This window comes from Apodemus sylvaticus, chromosome 6, assembly GCF_947179515.1.
Source record: "Apodemus sylvaticus chromosome 6, mApoSyl1.1, whole genome shotgun sequence".
Classification (NCBI taxonomy): domain Eukaryota; kingdom Metazoa; phylum Chordata; class Mammalia; order Rodentia; family Muridae; genus Apodemus; species Apodemus sylvaticus.
This window is the reverse complement of record NC_067477.1, coordinates 132,353,661-132,379,192: the sequence shown is the minus strand read 5'-3', so window position 1 is coordinate 132,379,192 and position 25,532 is coordinate 132,353,661. Positions and strand designations below refer to the sequence as shown.

Below are 25,532 nucleotides of genomic sequence, written 5' to 3'. Positions count from 1 at the left end.
TACAGAGGCTGGGGGCTAAAGCCAGGCCTTATGTGTGCTATACAGAGGCTGAGGGCTAAAGCCAGGCCTTATGTGTGCTATACAGAGGCTGAGGGCTAAAGCCAGGCCTTATATGTGCTATGCACAGGCTGAGGTCTAAAGCCAGGCCTTATGTGTGCTATACAGAGGCTGAGGGCTAAAGCCAGGCCTTATGTGTGCTATACAGAGGCTGAGGTCTAAAGCCAGGCCTTATGTGTGCTATGCAGAGGCTGAGGTCTAAAGCCAGGCCTTATGTGTGCTATACAGAGGCTGAGGGCTAAAGCCAGGCCTTGTGTGTGCTATGCAGAGGCTGAGGTCTAAAGCCAGGCCTTATGTGTGCTATGCAGAGGCTGAGGTCTAAAGCCAGGCCTTGTGTGTGCTATACAGAGGCTGAGGGCTAAAGCCAGGCCTTGTGTGTGCTATACAGGTTCTGCTGTTCTATCCCAGCCCAAGGCCTTGACCTTTAGACTGCTGATGGCTTGCCTGCCTGCCTGCCTGTCTGCCTGTCTGCCTGTCTGCCTGTCTGCCTGTCTGCCTGCCTGCCTGCCTGCCTGCCTCCCTGCCTGCCCTGGCCTGGCCTGGCCTGGCCTGCCTGCCTGCCTGCCTGCCCTAGCCTGCCTGCCTGCCTGCCTGCCTGCCTGCCTGCCTGCCTGCCTGCCTGCCCTGGCCTGCCTGCCCTGGCCTGCCTGCCTGCCTGCCTGCCTGCCTGCTTGGCCTGGCCTGCCTGCCTGCCTGCCTGCCTGCCCTCCTTTCTTTCTTTTTTCTTATGTCATTGTTGTTTAGATAAAATATAGGCAGGTCATGGTGGTTTCACACTTAGTGACCCCGAATGCTGAGGCTGTAGGAATGCAGCAGCTATCATGTCGGGCTTTACCTCTGTCCAGTTGCTGCATAATTGCTCTCACTCATGCATAGACCTTGAGCCACTTTAGGGTATGTGTTGGTGTCAGCCCTGTCATAGTTGCGGAGAAGATTCCAAGAACAGAGTCAGATGGACTGGTAATATTCCAAGTCCAGATCTCTTTTTAATGAGTTGTTTGTGTTTTATTGATTTGCATTTGATCATGCCCTTTGAAATTCATTGTATGCTTTGTCTTCTTTGCAGGCTTGTTTCCATTTGGGGACATTGTTTTTCTTAAGATGTACTTGCTGTTTTATCAGCAATCACTGTGGCAAGGAGACAGACCCTTAGCTGAATTTCTCTCCTCTGGGCTGGTTTTATTGGCCAGAATGTAGGGAGCAGCCCTGTTTTAATAGTTTATTGGCCTTCCATTTCAAACACCAACTGCAAACCTCCATGTTTTTGCCTTCAGCGTTTTTTTCCATGGAACAACAGTTTATGGTGTTTGCTCCATGGCCTAGGAATAAGACTTGCTTTTCAAAGTTGGGCAGAGCTTCCGCCTTTCCTGCTGTCTACTCTGCAGCTCCTCAAGCCTGCATGCTCCTGCTTGTCCTGGCTCTGTTTTCTTCTTAGTCATTTGTGCAGTAATGTACTGATCCTTGTTCTGAAATGATTGAGAACGATGTGAGCTGTGTGTGTGTGGACTCTTGAGGGATAACTTCATTTTCTTGTATACATGTTTAACTCAAGGCCCTTTCCCATTGCATTATTGTTTGCAGAGAGATGCCTTTGTTAAAGGCCCAAACCACAGACTTCTACATTTTTACTCTTCCTATATGAAGCAAATCTTAACTGTAGAGTTTCTAAGAGAGACTCGATTCAAGTGAAATACTTGTGGGGACATGTATGTGTGGAGGACAACTTTTGGGGGTCAGTTTATTATCTGACCATCACATTATTTTGAGACTGGGTCTCCCTTATTCCTGCAGTGTGAGGTCTAGGCTTGCTGACCCACCAGCTTCCAGGCATTTTCCTTGTCTCTGCCTTCCATCTGACAGCATACAGGCCGGGCTACAGACAAGTACTTCTGCATCCAGCTTTTTGCTCAGTTCTCGGGATCAGACTTGGCACTAGGCTTTCACAGCAAGTGCTTTCATGCACTGAGCCATCTCAGTGTGTGTGGCGCACAGGTGTCCCAGGAGGTCAGAGACATCTGGGATCTCCTGAAGTCAAAGTTAGAGGTGCTTGTGAGCTGCCAAATATGGGTACTCTGAACCAAATTAAGTACAATATATGTTCCTACTGATTTTATAATTTTTTAAAATTTTTTTCTATGCGTATATATCTGTGTAGGTATATGCTATGTGTGTGGATGCCCTCACAGGCCAGCTGGAGTTGCAGGAATTGTAAATTGGGTACGGGAAGCTGAGCTCAGGTCCTCTGGAAGAGTAGCAATAGCTCCTAATCTCAGGCCAAGTCTTTTAAAGCTGTTAAATACTAGGCTGGATTCCAAGTATACCAAGTGGCCTAAACTCGGTGCTTTCACAGAACTCAAGGGCTAGATCTGCAGCACACCCTGATTAGATGTTGAATGTGCAGACAGACCAAGTGACATACAGGACATGGCTGGAGTCAAAACCACCATCCACACCAGTCAGCTAAGAGGGTGAGCCCCTTCATGTTGTTCCCTGGTTAGGAACTTCTGAACTTTGAGAAACCCAGACAAAGCATGTCACACAGACTGCTCTTGTAAGATGGTTTCAGTTGGATGTGGAACTGGGTATATTTTGTTTTGTTTGAGACAGGGCTTCACTGTGTAGCCTACGCTGGCTCTAAACTCATGATCTTCCTGCCTCCTTCCTCCCAAATGCTGGAATTACAGATATGTGCCACCGTACTTGAATATATTTGATATATTTGTATGTGTAAAAAAGCTTTTCATAGAATAATATAGTAAGAGTTATAGAAGGGCAAATGCCAACATTTAAGACTGGTAGCTAACTTGGGCAAGGGTTGTGTTTTAGGTTTTTCTATGCTATATTTTATTATATGAAATTTCTTCCATAAAGAAAGTCAAGCTAGGCATGGTGTTGCACAGACTAATCCTAACACTCGGGAGGCAGAGACAAGTAGATCTCTATGAAATATGATACCAGCCTGGTATACATAACCAGTTCCAGGCAAATAGTAAGGATAGGGGCTATGGAGACAGCTCACAGAAATTAAAAGCACATGCTGCCTTATAGAAACCCTGGGTTTCGTTTCCAGCACCAACATGGAGGCTCACAACTACCCCAGTTCTACTTCCCAGGGATCCAGCACCGTCTTCTGTTCTATTGAGCTGCTATATGTATATGTTCAGTGTAAGCTCGAGCATGCAAATACAACTACACATAAATACACGTTAAAATCTTAATCTTCAGGCAGTGGTGATGCACACCTGTAATCCCAACACTCTGGGAGGCAGAGGCAAGGGGATTTCTGAGTTCGAGGCCTGCCTGGTCTACAGAGAGAGCTCCAGAACAGCCAGGGCTATACAGAGAAACCCTGTCTCGAAAAATCAAACAAACAAACAAACAAAAAAACCAAAATCTTAATGCTTTTTTTTTAAAAAAGAACTAGGCCTGGCATAATTTTAATTACACTTTTAAGATAAAGCCAACCAGTGCTAAGCAGGAATTCTATTACTTTAATAAACCTCTGTTGCCTACCTGCTTTGTTTTAAACATTGGCCAGGCTCTGTGAAAGTCAGCCCTGAAGCAGTGAGGTAGAGAAGTGCCACCTGACTCCCTTTATCACAGTAGTGCTAGAGAGGTAGAGTCCTGCAAGTAACTTCTGTGCTAACCTCAGGGCTTATAGGCAGGGCACTGTCTTTGCCTGGGTTGTGAATTAAATGGATATACGATAGATTATCAGTTAAATACACATTTCAGGATTGGAGGATGGCTTAGTGTGGCCATAATGCTGATCACAGTAAAGTGTATGTGTAACTCCAACACTTTTATGGTAGATCAGATATAGACAGGAGAATTTCCTGGAAGCTAGCTCATGGGCCACCTAGCCAGACTCAAGGTAGAACGCAAGGACATGCCTGAGCTATTTGTGATACATATCCACACATAGGCACCATACAGCACATATATAGACGCAGACTGACAAACCAACTGAAAGGTAAAAACATGTTCGCTATATGCACATGCACAAGTCCCACAAGTTTTGGACTTGAAGAAGAGCCAAAAGATTGAAACTTCTTTACAACTACAAAAAAGAAGAGAAACAGAGTTTTGGGGTTATGGTAGTTAAAGGGAGTGATTTCTGTGGTGAAAGTGCCCATGTTTCCAAATCAGCTGCCTCTGAGCAGCCCTTTCTTACATACGAGTTGTCACTAATGCAGATTTTATGTAGAGACACAAGTGTTATAGTATGCATCTCTGATTGTTACCCATGTGACTAGTTTTTCAGAACAGCCAAGCCAGCATACGCCTATGAAGTATATTTTTGGATGCCATTTTTGGTGTCCTATGGTCATATTTTGGGAAAGAAGCCCCAACAGGCATCTCCTTGGTTGGCTAATGTGTCCTTACATGCTAAGAGCAGGGTTAACTTGTGTCTCACACAGTCTGACAGCCTTGAGTAATGCTCAGTGACTTGCTTTCAGCTTCCCTCTGGCTTGTCTGTCTCCACCAAGGCTGCCAGGTTTATCCTGCTCACAGCGTAGGTAGGATTGTCTTTTCTTTTTCTAGGAGGATGGGCTGATGGTGGAGCAGCTTGCCTGCTCCTTCCTTCCTTCCTTCCTTCCTTCCTTCCTTCCTTCCTTCTCTCTCTCTCTCTCTCTCTCTCTCTCTCTCTCTCTCTCTCTCTCTCTCTCTCTCTCTCGCTCTCGCTCTCGCTCTCGCTCTCGCTCTCGCTCTCGCTCTCCCTCCCTCCCTCCCTCCCTCCCTCCCTCCCTCCCTCCCTCCCTTCCTTCCTTCAATGCCTTCTATTGTTGAAATGGTTGCTGGCTAGTTTTGAATACATAGATAAACAGGTTTATCTTAGCTGCCCTATCTGTCTCTGAAAAATGCACCTCAGGTACTTCTTATGTCTAAGGAAACATCAGCCTGTTTCCTTATTGAGGTGAACTAGAACCAAACTGTAAACTAGTGAGAAAAGCTTTATTTCTAATGTTGCCTTGACTTTTGGAGAATTTTCTCATGAGATTGCTATTTTCTTAGTTCCTTTCATTAATCTGACTGACAAATTGGGATTAAATTCATGCCTTTTGTCTAATACATCATTTAATGAACTTAAACTGCTGTCAGTGAAATGGATACAACCTTCAGTATTAACATTAGCTGCATTAGCTGCAGACCCTAGCACCTGAGATCAAATTAGCATCACAAATCTTGTAAACCAAAAGACTCTCTGTGGTTTTCTATATTACCTTTCCATCTAGCCTTGGGCACTAATCTAGATACCTCAAAGACTGTATGTGATTATACAGTCTTTCTCTTAACCTGTAGATTGAAGCTGCAGACAATTTCCTGTGCATACTAGTTCTGCCTGGGGTCTTGGAGCAAACCTAAGTGACCTTCATGCTAGTGAGTACTCTAGTTAAAACTGGCTGAAATGGTCTGTACCCTGTGATCTTTCTCATAGTAAAAGGAATTGACTGCAGAGTTTACAAAAGTTGGGCCACTTATGGTTCTTCTGCTGCTGCCACCACAGCATCTGTTTTATTTCAGTAGCTGTGACTTCAGGGCTGCGTAGAAGTGGAACACTTCATTCTTATAAAATCCTCCCACCCTTTCTACTATGACTGCTTTATTTAGGAAAAGTATGCAGTATCATCAAACTAGTGGCCATCGTCTAATTGCTACAGAATTCAGGTAATTGAACAGAATTAAGTGTGAATCTTCTAGTTACCCTGTGGCCTAGGTACATGGAAGTTGTAGCACCTAAGCTGCCTGAAGCATCATGACAGCTATAGTCAGGAAAAAAATGTTCAACTTTTCAAAATAGATTAGAGTCATGGCTAGTTTCTGTCAACTAGGCACAAGCTAGAGTCACCTGAAAGGGAGGCAACCTCAATTAAGAAAATGCCAGAAGATCCAGCTGTAGGAAGGGCCAGCCCATTGGGAGGGGTGCCATCCCTGGGCTGGTGGTCCTGGGTTCTATAAGAAAGCAGGCTGAGCAAGGCAGGGGAAACAAGCCAGGAAGCAGCATCCTCCATGGCCTCTGCATCAGCTCTCCCTCCAGGCTCCTGCCATGTGTGAGCTCCTGTTCTGACTTCCTTCAGTGATGAAACCATTATGTGGAAGTGTACATTGATTAAACCTTTTCCTTCCCAACTTGCTTTGGTCATGGTGTTATTTCATAGCAGTAATCCAAACTAAGACAATCAAAAACTTCATGTTTTTATTATTTTGTATTTTTCTTTATGGCTATTTTCAGGCCTTAGATACAATAGAATTTAATTTTGTATATATCGGGAGGGTGAGATTCCATTTTAATCTTGGTATCAGTTATCATATCCTTATTGACTTGTTTGCTTACTTATTTGGTTTTCTGGAGTTCATTTTTGTTTGTAGATGGTCACGTGTGGCCCAAGGCAGCCTTGATTTTGCTGTAGCTGAGTAGTTCTGATATGTCCGGAGACCTAACTGGATGAGCTCCCACTTGTACTGTACTCTTAGCCCATGGTATGCCATGAAAAGTTTAAAATCTCTGTTTCTTATACACGTATACACAGGGGCAGGGGAGCTTGCGGGGGGGGGGGGGGGGATAGAGGAGAGATGGGACAGAGACAGGCAGGGACACAGAGTTTTTCTTAGAATTATATTGCATTTGTACACATTAGGAGTTTAATCTTTGTAGCATTCAATGTTTTAACCCTTTGCAAAGTGCATCTTTATCTTTCTCATTAAGGACCATCTTATTAAAAATGTGATAGGGCAGGTTAAGATGCCTTAGCCAGTAAAGGCTCTTGCTGCTGACCTGAAGACTTGAGTTCAGTCCCTGGGACCCACATTGTAGAAGGAAGGGAAGGGAAGTGGAGGGGAGGGGAGGAGCAGGGAAGAAGGGAAGGAAGGGGAGGGGAGGGGGGAGGGAAGAAGGGAAGGGAGGGGAGGGAAGAAGGGAAGGAAGGGGAGGGGAGGAGGAGGGAAGAAGGGAAAGGAAGGAGGGGGGAGGGGAGGGGAGGGGGAGGGAAGAAAGAAAGGGGAGGGGAGGGAAGAAAGGGGGGGAGAGGAAAAGAAAGCACGCCTGAATGCAAAATCTCATATGAGATGGACCTGGATCCTAGACTGTAGTGTGAAAGCCAACCATAAAGCTTTCCAGGAAAAAAATACCAAAACCAAAACCAAACCGAAACAAAACAAAAAACCCTCCGAAGGAGGTGGAGATTTCTTAGGTTGTAGAATACATAAATCATAAAAAGGAAAACTGATAAATTGTTGGACTTAATCAAATATTTAGCATTTTTCTCATCTAAAGACATTATTATGAGAATAAGGTGACTCAGCAGGCAAGCATATGCTGTGTTGGGGGATGTGGAATGTGTATGGAAAAATTGTGTTTGCAAAATGGGTAATATTTGAATAAAAGGCCACACAATGGCCAAAACATAGGAAGATTAATTAGCATCGTCAGTCATCAAGGATTTGTGAACAAAATCACAGATATCATAAGTTTGGCATTTGGCTGAAATTTAAAAAAAAAAAAAAAAAAGGTAAAGCCATTAGCAAGTGCTGCAAACAGTAGAGACCTTCCAGAAGTTTTACTTTGTTTTTGGAGTATAAAGTCATGGAGGTGTTTGGGAAACTATGAGTTTTTTAAATAGTATTCCGATTTTACATTGGTTATTCTCAGATAATAGCCTAAGAGAAGTGGAAAAAAAGGTCAAGAAAAGTCTTGTTTGAGGATATCAGGATAGCAGTTGTATTCAGAATCCCCCTCCCCCAAATAAAAGGTACGCATATCTGCCAACAAAATGAATTACAAACTTATGAATTCACACTGTGGGTTCTACTTACCAGAAAAAAAGATAAACTGCTGCTGTAGCCAAGTTGTGGACAAGTCTCCACAACATTGAGACTTTATGTCAAATGAGAAAATCCAGACAAATTATAAAATATACCATTACATTTTTGTGTAAGTTTAAAGTAGATGAAACTAATCTGTGGCAATAGAAATCAAATGAGTGATTGCTTGGGGAGGCAGGTGCTGGCTGGAAGGAGCTCCGTGGGAATCATGAATCTGGGTGGCAGGCAGTCTGTGTGCCTGTGTGGACTGACTGGCACTTTGCTGCCTGCGGAAATGCCGCTGCCGAGCAAGCTGGGGCTTGAGTCTCATTAACAAGGGCGCGGGCAGGTTATGAGTAGTTCTTTAATAGTTAAGACTTCTGTTTACTTTCCGAAATAAGCAGCCTTTTTTCCTAAATGTTTTACCAAGTTTGCGGGTCTTATCCCACTTTACAGCTTGAGAAACTATTTTTAGCACCTTCTCTGAGCTCAAGATAGTGTCTATAAATATGGAAAAGGTAATCCTTGCAGTGTCAGCTGGAACAGTCCCTACAGGAACTCACTCTCCAAGCCTACCCTTCTGGTCGCTATTCTCCAAGGTCATTTGTCATTATGTCTTACCAAGTGTATTTGGCAGTATCTGGAAAGATTGTCACTGTCACAGAGAGAAGGACGCTGTGCTACTGGCATGTAGTGGGTAGAGACCTCAGAGACTTCTAACCATTCTGCAGCACAAAGGGCATCCCTCACTCTGAAAATTTTCTTGGTCCAAAATGACATGGTCACCAGGTTGGGAAGCCTTGTTCCAGGTCTCTCCTCCATCACTGAAGTTGACGCAGTCTGTCAGTTGTCGCCTGTAATTGCAGCTGAAATCAGTTGTGCAAACAAGGGCTGGTTCACAGAACGTATATATTTGTAAGCATCTTAATTATGAAGATAAGTCCATACATCCAAAGTACTTGGAATTGTATATCATTTGTGTTGACCATGAGTGTAAGATGTTGTAGGTTTCCGTTTCAACTGTTTCATTAAGTAGTTGTTTTCCTTTGAAGGGGAATTATAAAAGGTAATGTTTTCTCTTTTGTTTCTCCCTCCACAGAATGACAGGAAGAGAGTTTTTCTCTCGTTTCCCAGAACTGTATCCCTTTCTTCTCAAACAATTGGAAACTGTAGCCAATACAGTGGAAAGGTAAGTTGAGAATACACTGGAAGAAATGCAGTCACAATGTGAAATATTTTATTAATCATGATTTTAGGTCTGATAGGGTGGCTCATGCCTATAATCCCAGCTCTCAGAAGATAGAGATAGGATTGCCACCAGGTATGGGCTACACAGCCTGACCCATCTCCAGAAAACAAACATTGGGAGAGGAGGAGCTATGGAAAGAAGTCTTAGCAGCTAAGAGCACTGTCCACTCTTCCTAAGAACCTAGGTTCACTTCCCAGCACCCACATAGCAGCTCACAGCTGTCTGTAAATCTGGTTCCAGGGAGTCTAGTGCCTTCTCTGTGGACACCAGGTGCAGTGAGGTATACAGACATATATACATGCAAAACACTTGTAAAATAAAAATGGACAATGAAGCAGATGAAATAACTCGGGGGTAAGACACCCACTACTAAGCCTGAAAACCTGAGCTTCATTTCTAAGACCTTATTGTGGAAGTAGAGAGCCAGCCCTTGGAAACTGTCTTCTGACTTACACACAAGTATACACACACACACACACATACACACACACACACAGACAGAGACAGACAGAGGGGAGGGGGGAAACCTAAAACAAGCAAGGTGAAGGGCACCTGAGTCTCCACCCCTCCCTGAGGATCTACCACGGTGGTGTAGCTATTGGTAAGCATGGGCCTGTAAATAATCTTTCACCCATGCTTCTCTAAGCAACTGGAATAAAACTTGTGGGTCACTTTTAAAGAAAGCCATAGAAGTATATGGGGATCTGCAGTAGGAGGGCATACATGACCATCAGAAATTTCACAAGTAATTATCACTATAAATACTTAATATATCCTAATAAACAACTTGTTTTTAGTTGTATGTATGTGTCTGCCTTCATGTTAGTATGAACATGCACATGGGTACCCATAGTGGCCAGAAGACAGCATCAGACTACCTGCAGACATTACTTTATGATTCAGAGGAGTACTTGCTGCTTTTTCACAACCCAGGGTTCTGTTCTTAGTATCCAAGTCAAGGAAGCTCAGAACTCCATGTCATTTCAGTCCCTAGAAATCTGATACTCTCTTCTGGTCTTTATGGTTACATACACACACATACACATAAACACACACACACACACACAGATACACATAAAAATTTTATGCCTTTAATTCTATCTCTAAGGAGACAGAGGCAGGCAGATTTCTGAATTCAAGGCCAGTCTGTTCTATAGATTGAGTTCTAGAACAGCCATAGTTATACAGAGAAACCCTGTCTCAGGGTGGGATCAAGATGGGGTGGAGGATTTACTGTTTTCATTAAGTGAAGACTTGGAGACCTGTGTTCAGTCACTAATACTCATATAAAAAGCTTGCTGTAATGCCATGTGCACTTGTAAGTCTGGCCCTGGAGATGCAGACATAGAAGGACCCTAGGGCTTACTAGCTAGCCAACCTAACTTACTGGGTGAGCTCCAGGTCCCATTGAGAAATCCTGTCTCAAAAAACAAAGTGGGGCTGGCAGGATGGCTTGATCCTCCTGGTGGTGAGAAATGCTATCATTTTGTTTCATTCTTATTCTGTAGGTGACAGTAGAATTTTTTCTATGGATATCTTAGAACACACACCTTTTTTTTTTCTGCAGTCTTTGTATTGGTGTGTAAATACATATAAACTGTAGTGGGAAAATGTAATTATATTAATGAAATTTACATTTGTCATGATATCTTTTCTCTAACTGCTGGTTTGTGCAGGGAGGATTTTCTGGTTCTAGTTAGTAATGGCCTGTTCACGTTTGCTCAGACCCATCAGACACGGGAAGCTTCACATTTCCTGCTCTGGACCACACAGTCTGCTCCAGCATCTCTGGCTTTAGAAGACAGCTGTGTGCAGAAGCCTTGCTTTGCCAGAGACTTCTCCTTGTGCACATTAAAGTGAAACAGGAAAAAGTGACAAAATGTGTGGCTAGAGAGATGGCTTAGTGGTTAAGAGCACTGGCTCTTCACCTCTTCCAGAGGTCCTGAGTTCAATTCCCAGCAATCACATGGTGGCTCACAACTATCTGTAAGGGGTTCCGATGCCCTTTTCTGGTGTGTCTGAAAACAGCGACAGTGTACTCATATAAATAAAATAAATCTTTTTTAAAAAGTGACAAAATGTGTTTGAAAGCAGTGCCTGCCTTCTTCAGTATGAAATCTTTTATGTGTAATAACTTTCTTTTAGTGACCTGGGAGAACCTGATCGCCACCCTGGCATGTTCCTCTTACTCCTGGTGTTGGAGAGATTGTACCCATCACCGATGGATGGCACGTCCTCTGCACTCAGCTTGGCTCCTTTCGTTCCTTTCATTATCAGGTAGTGTCATGTTGTATGGTACTTGAGAGAAATTGTTCTTATTTGGGCAATTATAATCAATATATTGTCTTAGGGAGCCATTGTGTGAAAGCAAGATAGTGAGGCTTTCTGCCATCGCTCCTGACTGTTCGCCAGTGCTTCAGAGGAAGGCATTTAGCCTGTGATTGTGGGAGCCTGTGGCTATTGGTCGTGTTTTCCTTGGAGACCTGCTAGTAGGTGTGTGATGTGGATAGGAAGTATCCATTTTGAAGCCACCACCTATGGTTTGTATTGAACAGTGTTGGGCCAGCAAACACAGGTATGCTGGGCAGGCTTGATCCTAGCATGTGTTCCCTGTGGAGTAAAAGAATATCAAGGCACCTGGCTCTGTACTCTGGAGAAGTCAGAGCCACCAGGACCTTGTATGCCTGTAGCAATGCCACTTAGCCCCTTGTCCCACCCAACCTTCTTTTTCAAACTTGGGGTGCCAAAGGAGATCCAAAGGCGTGGAATGCATGTGGATGCACACTAACTACAGGACTATATCACCAAAGGCTCTGCTACCGCTTTTGAGGTGGCTGTCACCTTCTGATCACTTTTTAATTTTTGACTATGTACCTTAACATGTGGTCCTCTAAAAGTATTTGTGTTTTCTTATGAATCATTTTAGAAGCTGTAATATTGTAAACAGCTTTGGCGCTTCTTATTCCTGACTAGCATGTGCCTTTAATGTATCTATTGAAAATTGAAATGGACTTGGCGAAGCAGTATAAGAACAGGAAACTTGAGTGTGTTTATTTGTGCAGCCTCCTGGATTCTGCTTCCTATGTTCACAGAGCTGACTTACGCATTTCCGTGTGAGAAACCAGGAAACACAAGATTCTGACATGTGAGGCTGGCCATTGGTTTGCCACCAAGCCCGCTCTGGTGTGTTATCTGTGGTCACAGAGGTGACTCACTGGGACTGGTTTTTGTTTCCTAATACAAAATTACTGTCTGCCTCCTCCAGTATTTGGTGATTCATTTTAGAAACTTGGGTGGTAAATTTTACTTTCCAGAGCCTTAGAAGTGTTCTCCTTCACAAACATTTGTGTGTGGGAGCTGAGAGAGCACCTAAGCAGTGCTTCAGAAAGTTGGTAAAAGGGGAAAGGTACAAACAGAATCAGCACCATCAGATATGCGGTAGTCCGTCGTCATCTATGTGGAGAACAGTCACTCAGCAGAAGCTTTTATTAACCCATCTGTTAGCTGTTGCTCCTACAGACAGGAAGTTGCTGTCTGTAGCAACTTCATTGAAAATCCTCTTCCGAGTGGCCTACTTCTATATGGTCTGAGTACGTACATGGTCCTTGAGAGACAGTCGAGGATTACAGTACCATAGAAGATTTAAATACTGTTCTGAAACCAGGTTGTAGAAAGCAGTGAAATCCTTAAGAAATGGGTGTTGTTGACATAGGTACGGCCATGTCAGTGACTCTTGTATCTCAGATCCATGGGTGAAAGTTCCCTGGGTAAGATTCAAAGAGATGGCAAAGCCTTCCTCTCGACCATGTAGGAATAGTGGTAGTGCTTGTAGAAAATGTTCACAGCCACTCTCCACTACCCGCATTGTGAACCAAGTTCATGACCTAAAGGTTGTTCCCCTACAAAGAAAGACTACTTCTACTGAGATTAGCCAGTCCTGCCTCCTTTTCAGTTGTATATAGTAGCCCTGCTTCCTTTTTCAGCTAGCCATGTGCAGCACCCGCGCCTCCCTGTTTAGCCACATATGATAACCACACTGAGCTTCCCCAGGTGAGAGAGTCTAGACCACCTGATCCTATATATTCTGTGCCTGTGTGTCTGTCCTTTCCTCGTTTCCTCATTGCACCTAGATATACAAGGATATACAAGATATACAAGATATACAAGGATGCATACCAGGTACTTAGAACATTGTCTGGGTTAGTTTGTGTTGTTTGTTTCAGTGTCAGGGGTCAAACCTAGGGCCTTGCTCATGCTCAGCAAGCTCTACCATTGAGCTGCATCCTCAGTCCTATCTGAAGAGTCTACCCAAGAAGCTGCAAAGACGGTTTAACAGTTAAAAACACTTGTTCTTACAGCAAAGGTTCAGTGTCCAGTATTCATGATGGCTCACAACTGCCTGTAATTTCAGTTCTAGGGAATCCGGCAACCTCTCCTTACCTCTGCAGGAACCAGGTGCATGTGTGTGCACGCACACACACACAGAGACAAAATACCTATACACATAAAATCAATACATCTAAGATTTTTAAGGACCCAAGCTTATTTCTCTGTTACTGTTTTTGGCCAGCCTGGATCTTAGACGTAACCGATTGGATTTCTCTGGTCTCTGTGGCAGTTGTTCGCCACCCAGCCCCTCCCTCCATGAGTGCAGTGCCTTCACATGCAACCACTCACTCTGAGTTGTAACAGCATGAGGCAAAATACTGGTGCTTTATTTAAGCTCCAAGCACCCCTTGACTACAGCTCGCTGGTGCCTGTTTGTCGGGCTCTCTAGAGGGTAAAGGTCTTTTCTGAGACTAAAGGGCCTGGAGCCTTTCAGTTCCTTTCACAGGCAGGTTTCAAGCTTCCATTGAAAGGTTGCAGGAAACCATACAGTTCCATCCTAGAGCCATGACTTCAGAGTCCTGGGCAGAGCAAAGGCCTGGACTGAGGACATGGCTCTTGAGTGCCCTTCCACTTCTGCTTGTGACACTTGCATGAAGTGGTTTCCCTGCACGGGACTAATGTGCTCTCTGTGTGAAAAATACCTCCTCCTGCTAGAAAGCTGAGAGCTCAGCATCTCACTAACCGGGGGAGAATCGCCTCACTGCATGTCACTGTTTGGGGGCACTTCCCTCTCTCAGCATCCCCTTCTCCCACCTTAGTTTAATTTATGTTCAGTACCTGTCTTCCCCAGTCCACTTGTTCTCCTTTGTTTAAAGTGAAATCAGCTTGCTTTCTTTCCCTGACAAATACTAAGTACAAATAACAGAAAAAAAAAAATGTACCTGTAGAAATCTTGCACCTAGGGAGGGTGGGGTGGACATTACATTGAGACAAATTTCATTTGTTTACATTGAGACAAATTTCTACTCAACGATCAAAGAATAGGAAAGCTTCTGTTTCATTGTGTTTCCCTTTGATAATGCAGATGATAACAATGCACCTTCTCCAGGTTATGAAGCAAAGCAGCTTGTCTTCTATGCTGGAGTGTTGTGGCTCTTACAGGAACCAGTAATGAGTTCCTCCTTCCTTTGAGATTCTGATATCAAGAGCTCTCCTTTAAGTCTGTGCATTAAATTGCTATTTTGTTTTTTGAACTTGTTTGTCTGTTTTTGTTTTGGGTTTGAGATGGAGTCCCCTGCAGCCTAGACGTTCCTGAACTCAGTGTGTAGCCAGAGATGACCCTGGACTTGATACTCTTGCTTCTACTTCCCAAGCACCCACATAATATGCGTGTACCAGTATGCCAAGATTGTGAAGTGCTGGGAATTGAACTCAGGACTTCCAGCTAACCTGTGTGCCATGCATCCATCCATCTACCTTATTTGTAGCTGCTCTGACATCCCAGAATCCTTTTAAATAAACTGAGGGTAACATTTGCTTTAAAGGGGCAAATAAGGCAAGCAGAGTAGCTCTGGGACCACCAGGGTGGAAGTCCTGCCCTGCCCTGCCCTGCCCTGCCCTGCCCTGCCCTGCCCTGCCCTGCCCTGCCCTGCCCTGCCCTGCCCTGCCCTGCCCTGCCCCCGTTCCTGTGCTATCAGCTCCTGATGCTCCCCTCTTCAACGTGCAGAGCACTCCTTCCTTGTCACTCACCACTACTATGCTGCAGTAGTGTCCAGTGCTTGCTCCTCAGCATAAACTGTAACCTCCTTCCACGCCGAACAGCTACAGACATTGGTGTTTTATGATACTTTCCCTACCTAGTCCAAAGATGGGTACTGAGTTAAATTAAATAATGTAAAAGTGAAACTAGTTAGTCAAAACTTTGTGTGTGAACAGATCTGTTTATCTCTGAAGTATTCAAGGACTTCCAGTCCTTTATTATTGGAACTATATGTAACCACAGTCGTGCTTTTTATAGGTAGGTTCTCCACTGGGTCCCACATTCTACCTGGCCTTTGAGGACATCTCTGTTGTAACATGAAGTCTGACATTTGTTATATTGTGATTCACTGCTCTGATGTTCCACTTCCTTTCAAACAAGTTTTGACCAAATTAAATTCTTGGACTAAATGTCACCTTTGTCCTCTCTGGCCTCATGAGCTTGGGAACTTCTTGGATTCTGTGCTCCTCTCTGGTTGCCTGTTAGAGAAGCGCTGTGAACGTCTGCCTTGCACTAAGTATCCTGCTGCAGGATTAGTGTCATAGGAGAGAAGCCTAAAGAGATAAGGATAGAGGAAGCAGCAAAGCACTGTTTTTCTGTTTTAACTCACGCAGTTATAATGAAGCCAGACATGTAAGGGAAAGACATCCAGACTACTACAGCAAGAATAGAAAACCCAGGTAGGAGAGCCTCAGTGTAATGGGCTTAAAGTCCTGCTTACAAAATAACACTCCTAGGTTTATGTGTTAAGGAATTCTAGAGCCCAGGAGGTTGACAGTCTGTAATAGGAAAAAAATAGAGAAGGATAATTTTTTTTTTTTTTTGAGAAGGATAATTTTAAGGCTGCAGGCAGTAGTGCACATCGTTTAATACCTTAACCCTATCATTTGGAAGATAGACAGGAGATAGAGAGTTTGAAGCTAGCCTCATCTACATAGAGAGCTTCAGGACAGCCAGGACTGCATAAGAGACTCTGTCTCTCTCACCTCCAGTGGTCTATAATAACTGCACATATTTGATTGGCAGGTAACAGTGTGTCTATTCAGTGCCCTTGTGCACTGTGTCCCACATATCAATGCATCCTCAGATGTCTCATTTCTTGGGTTGAGAACATTTAGACTTTGAAACAGCAGGCAATTGTTTTAGTACTTATTTTGGTGAGTCTCTGCTGGTAAATGGGAAGGAAACCCCTGAGGCCAGGTGAAGGTAGGGCTCTAGGGAGAGCGAGCTAGCCACTGTGTCCTGTGAGTGAGAGCATGTCCCAGGACTCAGTGACTGACAGACTTGGGTTCAAAAGTCAGCATGAATCATGCCAGCATTTTGGGGACCATGGGGCATGGAAATAGTGTGCCAACGGTCTTCAAAAATATCTTCAAAGTGGAAAAGCAACTTTTTAAATGACCATATAGTTGTATTGATATCGGTTATTTTTGACTTCCTCATTAAAGTACTACTCCTAAGTGTTCTGTGCTTTATTTGCTGAGAACTAGTAAGGATTCCCTAAGAGTAAGTCATGTGAGTCACCCCATTGCTTGATCGCATTACTTGGCTGGTGGAAGTGTAACTTCAGTCAACATTTGACTCACTTAAATGAAAAGAGACTCAATTGCAACTTGTAAAGTGTGTATGACAGAGAAATGACTAAAAGTGCAAGATCTTCAGGAGTTGGGGTGGCAGTGCCAGCTCAGGCCACACCCATTACCTCTGTGCTGCTTGGGGAGTGGAGGCAACTGGGAAGCCATGAACTCAGAACTTGAATTTTATTTATGATGTGTGTTTTCTTTTTTTTTTCAATTTATTTTTACACTCCATATTTTATCCTCCCCACCCCCATCCACCCTCTGACTGTTCCACATCCCGTACTTCTACCCCACACCCCTCTCTCCACAGGCTGTCCCTACCCCCCACCCCACCTGACCTTTAAACTCCCTGGGCCTCCAGTCTCTTGAGGGTTAGGTGCATCATTTCTGAATGAACACAGACGCAGCAGTCCTCTACTGTATGTGTGCTGGGGGCCTCATATCAGCTGATATATGCTGCCTATTTGGTGGTCCAGTGTTTGAGAGATCTCAGAAGTCCTGATAAATTGAGACTGCTGGTCCTCCTATAGGATTGCCCTTCTCCTTAGCTTCTTTCAGCCTTCCCTAATCCAACAACAGCAGTCAGACGCTTCTGTCCATTGGTTGGGTGTAAATATTTGCATCTGACTCTTTCAGCTGCTTTTTTTGGTCTTCTGGAGTGCAGTCATGCTAGGTCCCTTTTTGTGAGCACTCCATAGCCTCAGTAATAGTGTCAGGACTTGGGACCTCCTCATGAGCTGGATCCCACTTTGGGTCTGTCACTGGACCTTCTTTTCCTCAGGTTCCTCTCCATTTTCATCCCTTTATTCTTTCAGAGAGGCACAATTATGGGTCAGAATTGTGGCTGTGGGACAGCCCCCTTCTCCCTCATTTGATGCCCTGTCTTCCTACTGTAGGTGGGTTCTATAAGTTACCTCTCCCTACTGTCAGGCATTTCATCTAAGGTCCCTCCCTTTGAGTTCTAAGAGTCTCTCACTTCCCAGGTCTCTGGTGAATTCTGGAAGGTCCCCCCAACCTCCTATCTCCCAAGGATGTTTGGAGATTGCCTGTTTCCATTCTTTCTGCGGGCCCTCAGGGCTTCAGTCCTTTTCCCTCCCCCAATACCAAATCATGTTCCCCTCTCTTCCCTCCTTCCCTCTCCATTTGTGATTGCTTTGTTCTCCCTCCCAAGTGGGACTGAGGCATCCTTACTTGGTTGGGCCCTTCAGCTTGTTGACCTTTTTGAGTTCTGTGGACGGTATCTTGGGTACTCTGTACTTTTTAACATCCACTTATTAGTGAGAACATACCATACATGTCCTTCTGTGTCTGAGTTACCTCACTCAGGATAATATTTTCTAGTTCCATCCATCTACCTGAAAAACTCAGGATGTCCTTGTTCTTAATAGCTGAGTAGTATTCCATTGTATAAATGAACCATATTTTCTGTATGTATCCATTCTTCTGTTGTAGGACATCTGGGTTGTTTCCAGCTTCTGGCTATCTCAAATAAGACTCCTATGAACATAGTGGAACACATACCCCTGTGGCATGGTGGGGAATCTTTTGGGTATGTTTCCAAGAGTGGTATCGCACAGATGGTTGAATGTCGTATTAGTCCCTATACTTTTTTTATGTATGTCGGATATAGATCTTTATTGAAGATAGAGACTGGCAAAGTATAGGCCCTTGACACCAAGCCTAACAGATGACCTAGTTTTGATCCTTGGTTCCCTCATGATAAAAGGAGAAAACTGACCTGTACAAACTGTCCTCTAACTTCCACACAATAAGTATTTTTAATATATATTCTAAATAGCCTTAGAAAACTGTATTGGTGGCTTGAGACTAGAGATATGTACCATGTTCTTGTCTTTAAAATGATATCTGATTAGAAAGTAGGGTGTCTGCTTTGTGTGAGAAAGTTTTAGGAATGGTGTTTTCTGTGAGCACAGGGCGCAGCGTGACACACAGCTGCTGTCAGAGAGTTTTGCCATGGTCCTCCTGAACTCCAGAGGGTCAGGCCAGGCCCACATTGTTCTGTTTATTATTCTGCTCTGAGACCCTCATTTTAGGAGGGTAATTAGTAAGCTAATATTTATGTGGGGTAGTGAGCACAATGTGGAGGAAGCTAGACATCTGGAAGCAGTTAGGCTGGGGAAGACTGGGCAGAGGAAGCATGGTGCTGGTTTCTACCTGCTCAGAGACCGCCATATGGCAGAAGGCACACAATTTGTCATCTTGCCTCCTGGTGGGAACATAGGAGATTGCAGCTCTGAAGACAAAGAAGAGTTTTGTGAAAGGCAGTCTTCTCCATCAAAGGCATGAATAGATTTCTTCATAGCGGGCTGCCCAGCAATGAAAGTGTTTGAGGAAAACGTATTATATGTTGGACATATTTCCCAAAGGATCTCTCTGATGCATCTGAGGTTGGGCAGGATGACTCTCAAAGCATCTGTTTGGGATGTCTTGTTTCAGAACCCTGAGTATCTCAGCCACAATTCCTAAATGAGTGCTGAGTGAAACGCTGAGACTTTTTTTAAATGTCTCACACCTGTGTACACATTCTTACGTGTTCCTTGGGCTTACTAAAGAGAGAATTGGGGAGCCATCTTGGCATAGCCTACATGATTGTGGTGGTCCCACTCCTAAATGATGCCCTCCAGAAATTAATCTACTTAAATTTAGCTTCTAAGTAACTTCTGTAGTTTTGTTCTGGATGGTTCTGAAAACACTCTTGGCCTTTGTGATGTTATGTCTGAAAAGCATTCCTTATTGATTTAATTATCTTCTTTTGTGGCTGCTGTATTTCTTCTATTCCAGATGTTGGCTTAAGTTGCCTTTGTTTTCTGACAGTGTAAGGACCATCTGAGTCTTGAGAAGTCAGAGGTGGACGTTTAAAATGGCTGGAGTAAATAACTGTTTGTTGTCCTAGCTTTCAAACCTGGGGGGAGAACTGGAGTCCCCAAGTCTTGCCCATTGCACAGGGGGACACCTAAAAAGTAGGTCTTGTTGGAATTGCAAGGGAAGGATTTCCTTTCCCTGGCCCTCCTTTGCTTACCACTGAATTTCATACAGGCTTAGGGACAAAGATTCCTGGCACCCTAAGAATTCACTCCCTTTGGTGTTACAGATGTGACTAACTGTAGACGCCAGATCAGGCATTGGACAAGATGGCAAAGTACAGAGGTTCACCTCTGCTCAGGGTTTTCAGCGGCTCATTTTCCCTTTAGTCTTTAAGCCAGACTGGTGTCCACTCCTCTCTCTCTCTGTCACAGTTAACTCACAGAGCTAATTGTGATACAGAGATGTATATGTGAAATAACTCCAAGTGGCGCAGTTTAGACCTCATAAGGAGGCCTAGGAGCAGAAGTGGGAGTAGGGGTTGTGGTGCTGTGATGCCCTCTTGCTTGGCCTTCTGCTCCCTGCGGCCCCGTCCAGCTCTGTTGAGAGCTGTCTCCATGCTCTTTGGAGTTTGTAGATTCCATCCTGAGGTAGTTAAAGTTTAACATGTTTTCTATTTTGTGTGCCTCCCCCACCCCTAAAGTTCTGGAATAAAAAAGAAAAAGAAAATACTCATTGATTTTTCTTTCTTAATTCCTAGAGTAGGCCTGGCCAACTCAGTCAGGGGTGCCAGAGCACTTTAAGACTTTTTTTTCCAAGTATGTTTTTAAGAAGCAGGAATGAGGAGTTCACCTCTCATGGAATGCATTAACAAAGCAAGCTAGAAAAACAAAACTTGTAGGGACCAGCTTTTCTTCAGTGTTATCTGTTACTTCAACAAGCCAGTTCAGGTCATGTTAGAACAAATGATTTGATCTGCAAACAGTCTCATTCTTAGGTGAAAATTCAATGATGATAATCCATGGCCTGTTGGTGTCATTTGGTTGAAAAGCTAGAATCCAATCAGTTGATTGATGAGCCAAGTACTTGCTAAACATTTGTTGTGTATCCAGCTTGTGTTGAGTTGTGGGTAAGCTGGAAGGAAGGGGGTCTTCATCCTTGAAGACCTTGCTGTAAGGTCAGTGAGATGAAGTGCAGACCTGTGACCCTGCCATCGTGTGTTCATTAACCATGATGTTAATACGATACAAGCCCTAAGTACTGGGGCTAGTGAGGTGCAGAAGTCTAACAGGCTTTCCTAAGAAGCAGGACAAATGAAATTTCATGGAAATTCAATTTGCCATTTTGGGCACTTATAGAAACAGTCCACTGTGATCTCATGCAAGAATGAAATGGAGCCCCCTGCTCTGCAGCCACCCGCTCTGCAGACAGGGACCCAGATACAGGGCAGGGCTCCAGTAGCTCTAGACTTACAGCCCAGGAGCAATTATGGAGTGTGATTTCTATTTGAACTAAAGGTGACCCCGGAAATGCAGAGACAATGGTTTGAATTTTTAACAGGAGAAACCATTGATCACAAATCTTTGGAAACTTTAGTAAAGAATAGTATTTGCCCCAGAGGCTGCACTTTTTAATTCACTAGCATTACATATTTAAAAATACTTTAATAATTTTTCCATATAAAGCTTTTATTTCCCTGGTCTTAACTATTTTCTCAAAAAAATTTGCCAAGGTACTCATAGATATTTTTTATGCTAATATGAAGGGCTGCACAGCCCAAGCCCATGCTGGCTAATGTGCACTCATTTCTATATGTAGTAGGAACCATTTTTATATCAAAATTGTACTTTTTTTTTTCCACACAGAAAGTATGACCTAGCAAACAGAGCAGCATGTAAAAATTAAATACAGCAGAGTAGAATGATCTGGAAAAATGACACCATAGTATCTTTTCCTGGCCCTTGGTGCTCTCTCACCGCCCCCCCAACCCTTGTCCTTCCCTCTTTCTGTCTCTCCCTCCCTTTGGGCCTTGACTCTTACCTTACCACAACAGTCTCCTGTCATTCTTAGAGATATATTCTTGGATCCCCAGTAGTTTCTTTAAGCCACAGTTAGTATTGAACCCTCCACTATATTTTTTCCATAAAATGCAGACAGATACACCAAAGGTATAACTTTTGTATTTGATGCACAACCTCAAAACCCCCATGAATGCCCCACCTCTGGTGCAGCTGCATGGACTGGAGACTCGTCTTTGTCGTAAATGTTAGATTTCCTCCTTGCCTACTGGATAGCTTTCACCTTTTCTCTTCTCATGCTGTGTTGTGGTCGCTCCTTGGCAGGTCTGAATTACCAGCTTTATCACGACTTTCGTGCTTTGAGACGTTATGCAGTAAAATGTGACTTGAACCCAAGCTGTTTCTCTGCAGCAGTGAAATAAGCCAGGCAGCTAAGTGGCTCTCAGGCGGAGCCTGTGCACTGAGGAGTACCTCACCAAAGGGGTGCTCAGGTTCTAGCTGAGTACTGCCGGGCAGTATGAGGTTTACTCAAAATTCTATGTAAATTAAAGCTTATAGATTTTTATTCCTGCAATTTTCCAAGTGTTTTCAGGCCACAGGTAATTGAAACCGTGGAAAGTAGACCTCAGGGTTAAGTAGGGAACTGACAGCGACAGTGACAGTGGTGTCTACAGTCTGGCTAGCGCAGTGCATTATGACTTCATGTCAGTGCATGAAGGGCACTGCGACCTCCGTGGTTTTGCTTACTCTTCCCCATCTTCTCCATTCCCACTGGCGTTTCTTTTCCCTCCTTTCAAACCAGGCATAGACATCGGCACACATTCCTGTCTCTCACGTGATTTAGTAAGCACTCGTCACTCCCACTCCATTGATCTACTTTATGAGAGTCTACTCTGCTTGTATTTAACCCATCACCCTACTTGATCAGCTTGTGTTTCTAAGAGCCGTTAGAGACCACTGTTGCCTCTCCATGGAGACATCTATTCTCCCCACCCAAAGCTGCCTCATGTTCTGTGAGGATTCTGAGAAAACTTTGTCTTCCTAGTCCCATGCTTCATGCCTGCCCTGATCATTCCTTGAACAGGCTAACCACTTCCCACGACTGCACTGAAACTGTATCTAGTTTCCAGCGCCCCTGAATGCTTTGAGGTGGTTGGTGATTTAATCCCGAACTGATGCTCTTGCTGACTCCCTCTTCCACAGCATTTGCCATTACTTCTCTCCCTTCTTCCCATTCCTCCCACTCTACCTTCCTGCTGCTCTTCAAACACTCACCACTTCCTTGTCCTGCCCTCGGCCCTTTCCAGTCACACCCTTGTACTCCTGGCCGGCCACATGCCTTCACTAAGGAGGCAGTCTTAACTTTTTTTTATTTTTATTTTTTAGATTTATTTATTTTGTATATGAGTACACTGTAACTGTTTTCTGACATACCAGAAGAGGGCATCAGATCCCATTATGGATGGTTGTGAACCACCATGTGGTTGCTGGGAATTGAACTCACGACCGTTGCAGGAACAAACAGTTTCAGCAGCTGAGCCATCATCTCTCCAGCCCCAGGAATCAGTCTGATTCCTTCATCAGTGACTTTCTTGGAGCACTCTCTGCCTGTCCCACAGACACCAGAGGTCAGGTCTTGGAGCTGTCTCTGCCCACTGAGCGGCCCTCTCTTAGGATCTAGTGCAGTATCTGCTGTCACACTCCACCTTCTCCACAAGCAGAGTCTGACTGTTCACACTTGCTGGCTGTCAGGAGCATTGCTCTACAACAAAGCAGCCCTGGCCACGAAAGCCTTGCAGTAAGTGTGAGATTATCTGCTCATTCTCATTACTAGTTTGCAGTAGCAAGTAGCAGCACTTTATGACAGGCCCCGGAGAGATTAAGTCTAATGCACCTACAGACTATTTAAGAGTGGGTACTAGTTCCTTTATTTGTTCACACAACAGAAATGTGCGGGGAACACTGAGGCACCAAAATAGGATAGACAACTGGACAGGGCTTTTGTCAGCTAAGGAATCCTGGGCTGTGGTGTTTCTGTTTCTTTTTGTTCAGATTTCCCCATCCAGATTAGTGATAAATGGTACTTAGCAGGTGTCTATGGTAGAGTAGGAACTATTATATTAGCCTGTTTAATCATCAAGACAACAGTGTGAGTTTGCTGTTGCTATTACTGTCATCTAAAAGGGGTGGCATGGAAATGCACCCTAGCTCTATTGCTAGTGTGAGCTAGACTTGGTTGGCAGCCAGGTGTTGGCTCCAGAGCACATTTGCCTTGGGATTCCTCACCAACACCAGGCTCTCCCACCTACCTAGTTCTGGCGCATGTATGTGAAACATGACAGAAAAGTTCTCAGTGTGCCAAAGGTAACCTCCAGCCTTATCTCACAGGTGCTGGGCTCGCCTTGTTGGGTTTTGGATGTTTCTCCTTTGGGGCATGACATTGGCAGCACTTTTGCTTTCCATTCTGAAATCAGCACAAAAGGAAGAAAAATTGCACTTAAGCCCATCTGCCTGTGATGGGTTGCTAAAGAACATTGGCTCTGCCTGAAGTCCTTGAGAAACACTGAGACTTTCTTACAAAAGAAATTTTTCTTGTTACAGGAGCTCAGGGTCGTCATACACTCACAGTCATCTTGGTGAAGAACAAATGTGGCTTGGGGCTGAGGTACAGAAAGTCCTAATGAGATTATTTGTGGGCTGCTATTTATGCATGCTTTCAGAAATGAATGTTTTTCCTCTGACTCTAGTGCCTGTTATCCTGAGTTTCCACTGTTAAAACTTACATGATTTTTGGACCTTGGGTTGTTTAGAGTGAAGGAAAGCCATTTACCTGAGGACTTGCAGTTTCCAAAGGACTCATACATGCTGATCTGTTCACCTTTCCTTGACTGTCTTAGAACAGAGTCGCATGGTTGTCAATACACATCCCGATGTTTTAGTTGCCTCCTATCTTCTTATCTGACAGTCCTAAACCTACTCAGGAAAGGGCCAGTATGGATGAATAAGGTGTTTAAATAGGTTGCATTGCTCCAAGGTGCAACTAGGGACCTTGTGTGAGGGACCCTAACAATAGCAACTGGTTGATGTAAATAGGTTAGAATCCCCTTTTCTTGTCAGTTTTTATATTTCTGTGTTCTGAGTCCCACTTCTGTCTTTTCAATGGCTGAATTCAATTTAGTCTGAATAATCACAAAACCATGGTTTGGTGCCTGTGGGTGGGGAGCATCCCATGTTCATCACACAACAGTCACAGCGTGGTAAGAGGAGTTGTGTCTAGAAGGCACTACCAAGTAAGCATCTGCTCTGGTACTCATCATGGAATTATATCCAAATAGCCAAGAAAAAGCTGAGCTGTTACTGAAAGATGTGTCACACAGGCAAGAAAATAATTTACAAATAGTAGGCAGGAAATATTTTCAGATCACTAAGAGAGTCCCTTGAGCTGTCCTTGTGGGTGTTGGCTTGTTTCTTACTGGACTGCTCATTCATTTTTTTATCCCTAAGAGTCATTATTTCCTACCGGGTATAGCTTCATTTGAATGTGGACAAAATAATAAACATGCAAAATCTAATTTAATACTAATTATAATCCATATAATTCTAATTAAGAGAAACTTTTAATGAAATGAAATTCTTGGTAGGTGTGCTGATGCACACCTTTAACCCAGTATTTGGGAAAGTGGCAGGTAGATCTCTGTAAGGCCAGCCAGGCTACATAATGAGTTGCAGACTAGCATGGCTACATAGTGAGACCCTGGGGGCCGGGGGCAGGGTGGGGGAAGGTGATTTCCATTCTGCTGTCTGGCTGAGCATGTTCCTAAAGTAGTAGCTTTAGATTACCACAGCTTGATAGAATTCTGCATTATAAACCAGTCCGTAGCTGGGCGGTGGTGGCACACACCTGTAATCCCAGC

At 44.0% G+C, this 25,532-nt stretch overlaps 1 protein-coding gene across 3 annotated transcripts in view; it reads left to right on the top strand.

Annotated features, from left to right (window-relative positions):
* Thada (THADA armadillo repeat containing) overlaps positions 1 to 25,532 on the top strand; it is a 295,912-nt gene that overhangs the window by 125,971 nt on the left and 144,409 nt on the right. For 2 of the 3 annotated variants that reach the window (XM_052186487.1, XM_052186488.1), the window contains 2 exons: positions 8,960 to 9,049; positions 11,255 to 11,386. In XM_052186487.1, the coding sequence (XP_052042447.1) occupies positions 8,960 to 9,049; positions 11,255 to 11,386 (222 nt within the window). Of the gene's footprint in view, positions 1 to 8,959; positions 9,050 to 11,254; positions 11,387 to 25,532 lie in introns of those variants that run through there. The other variant, XM_052186489.1, reaches the window with a different exon arrangement.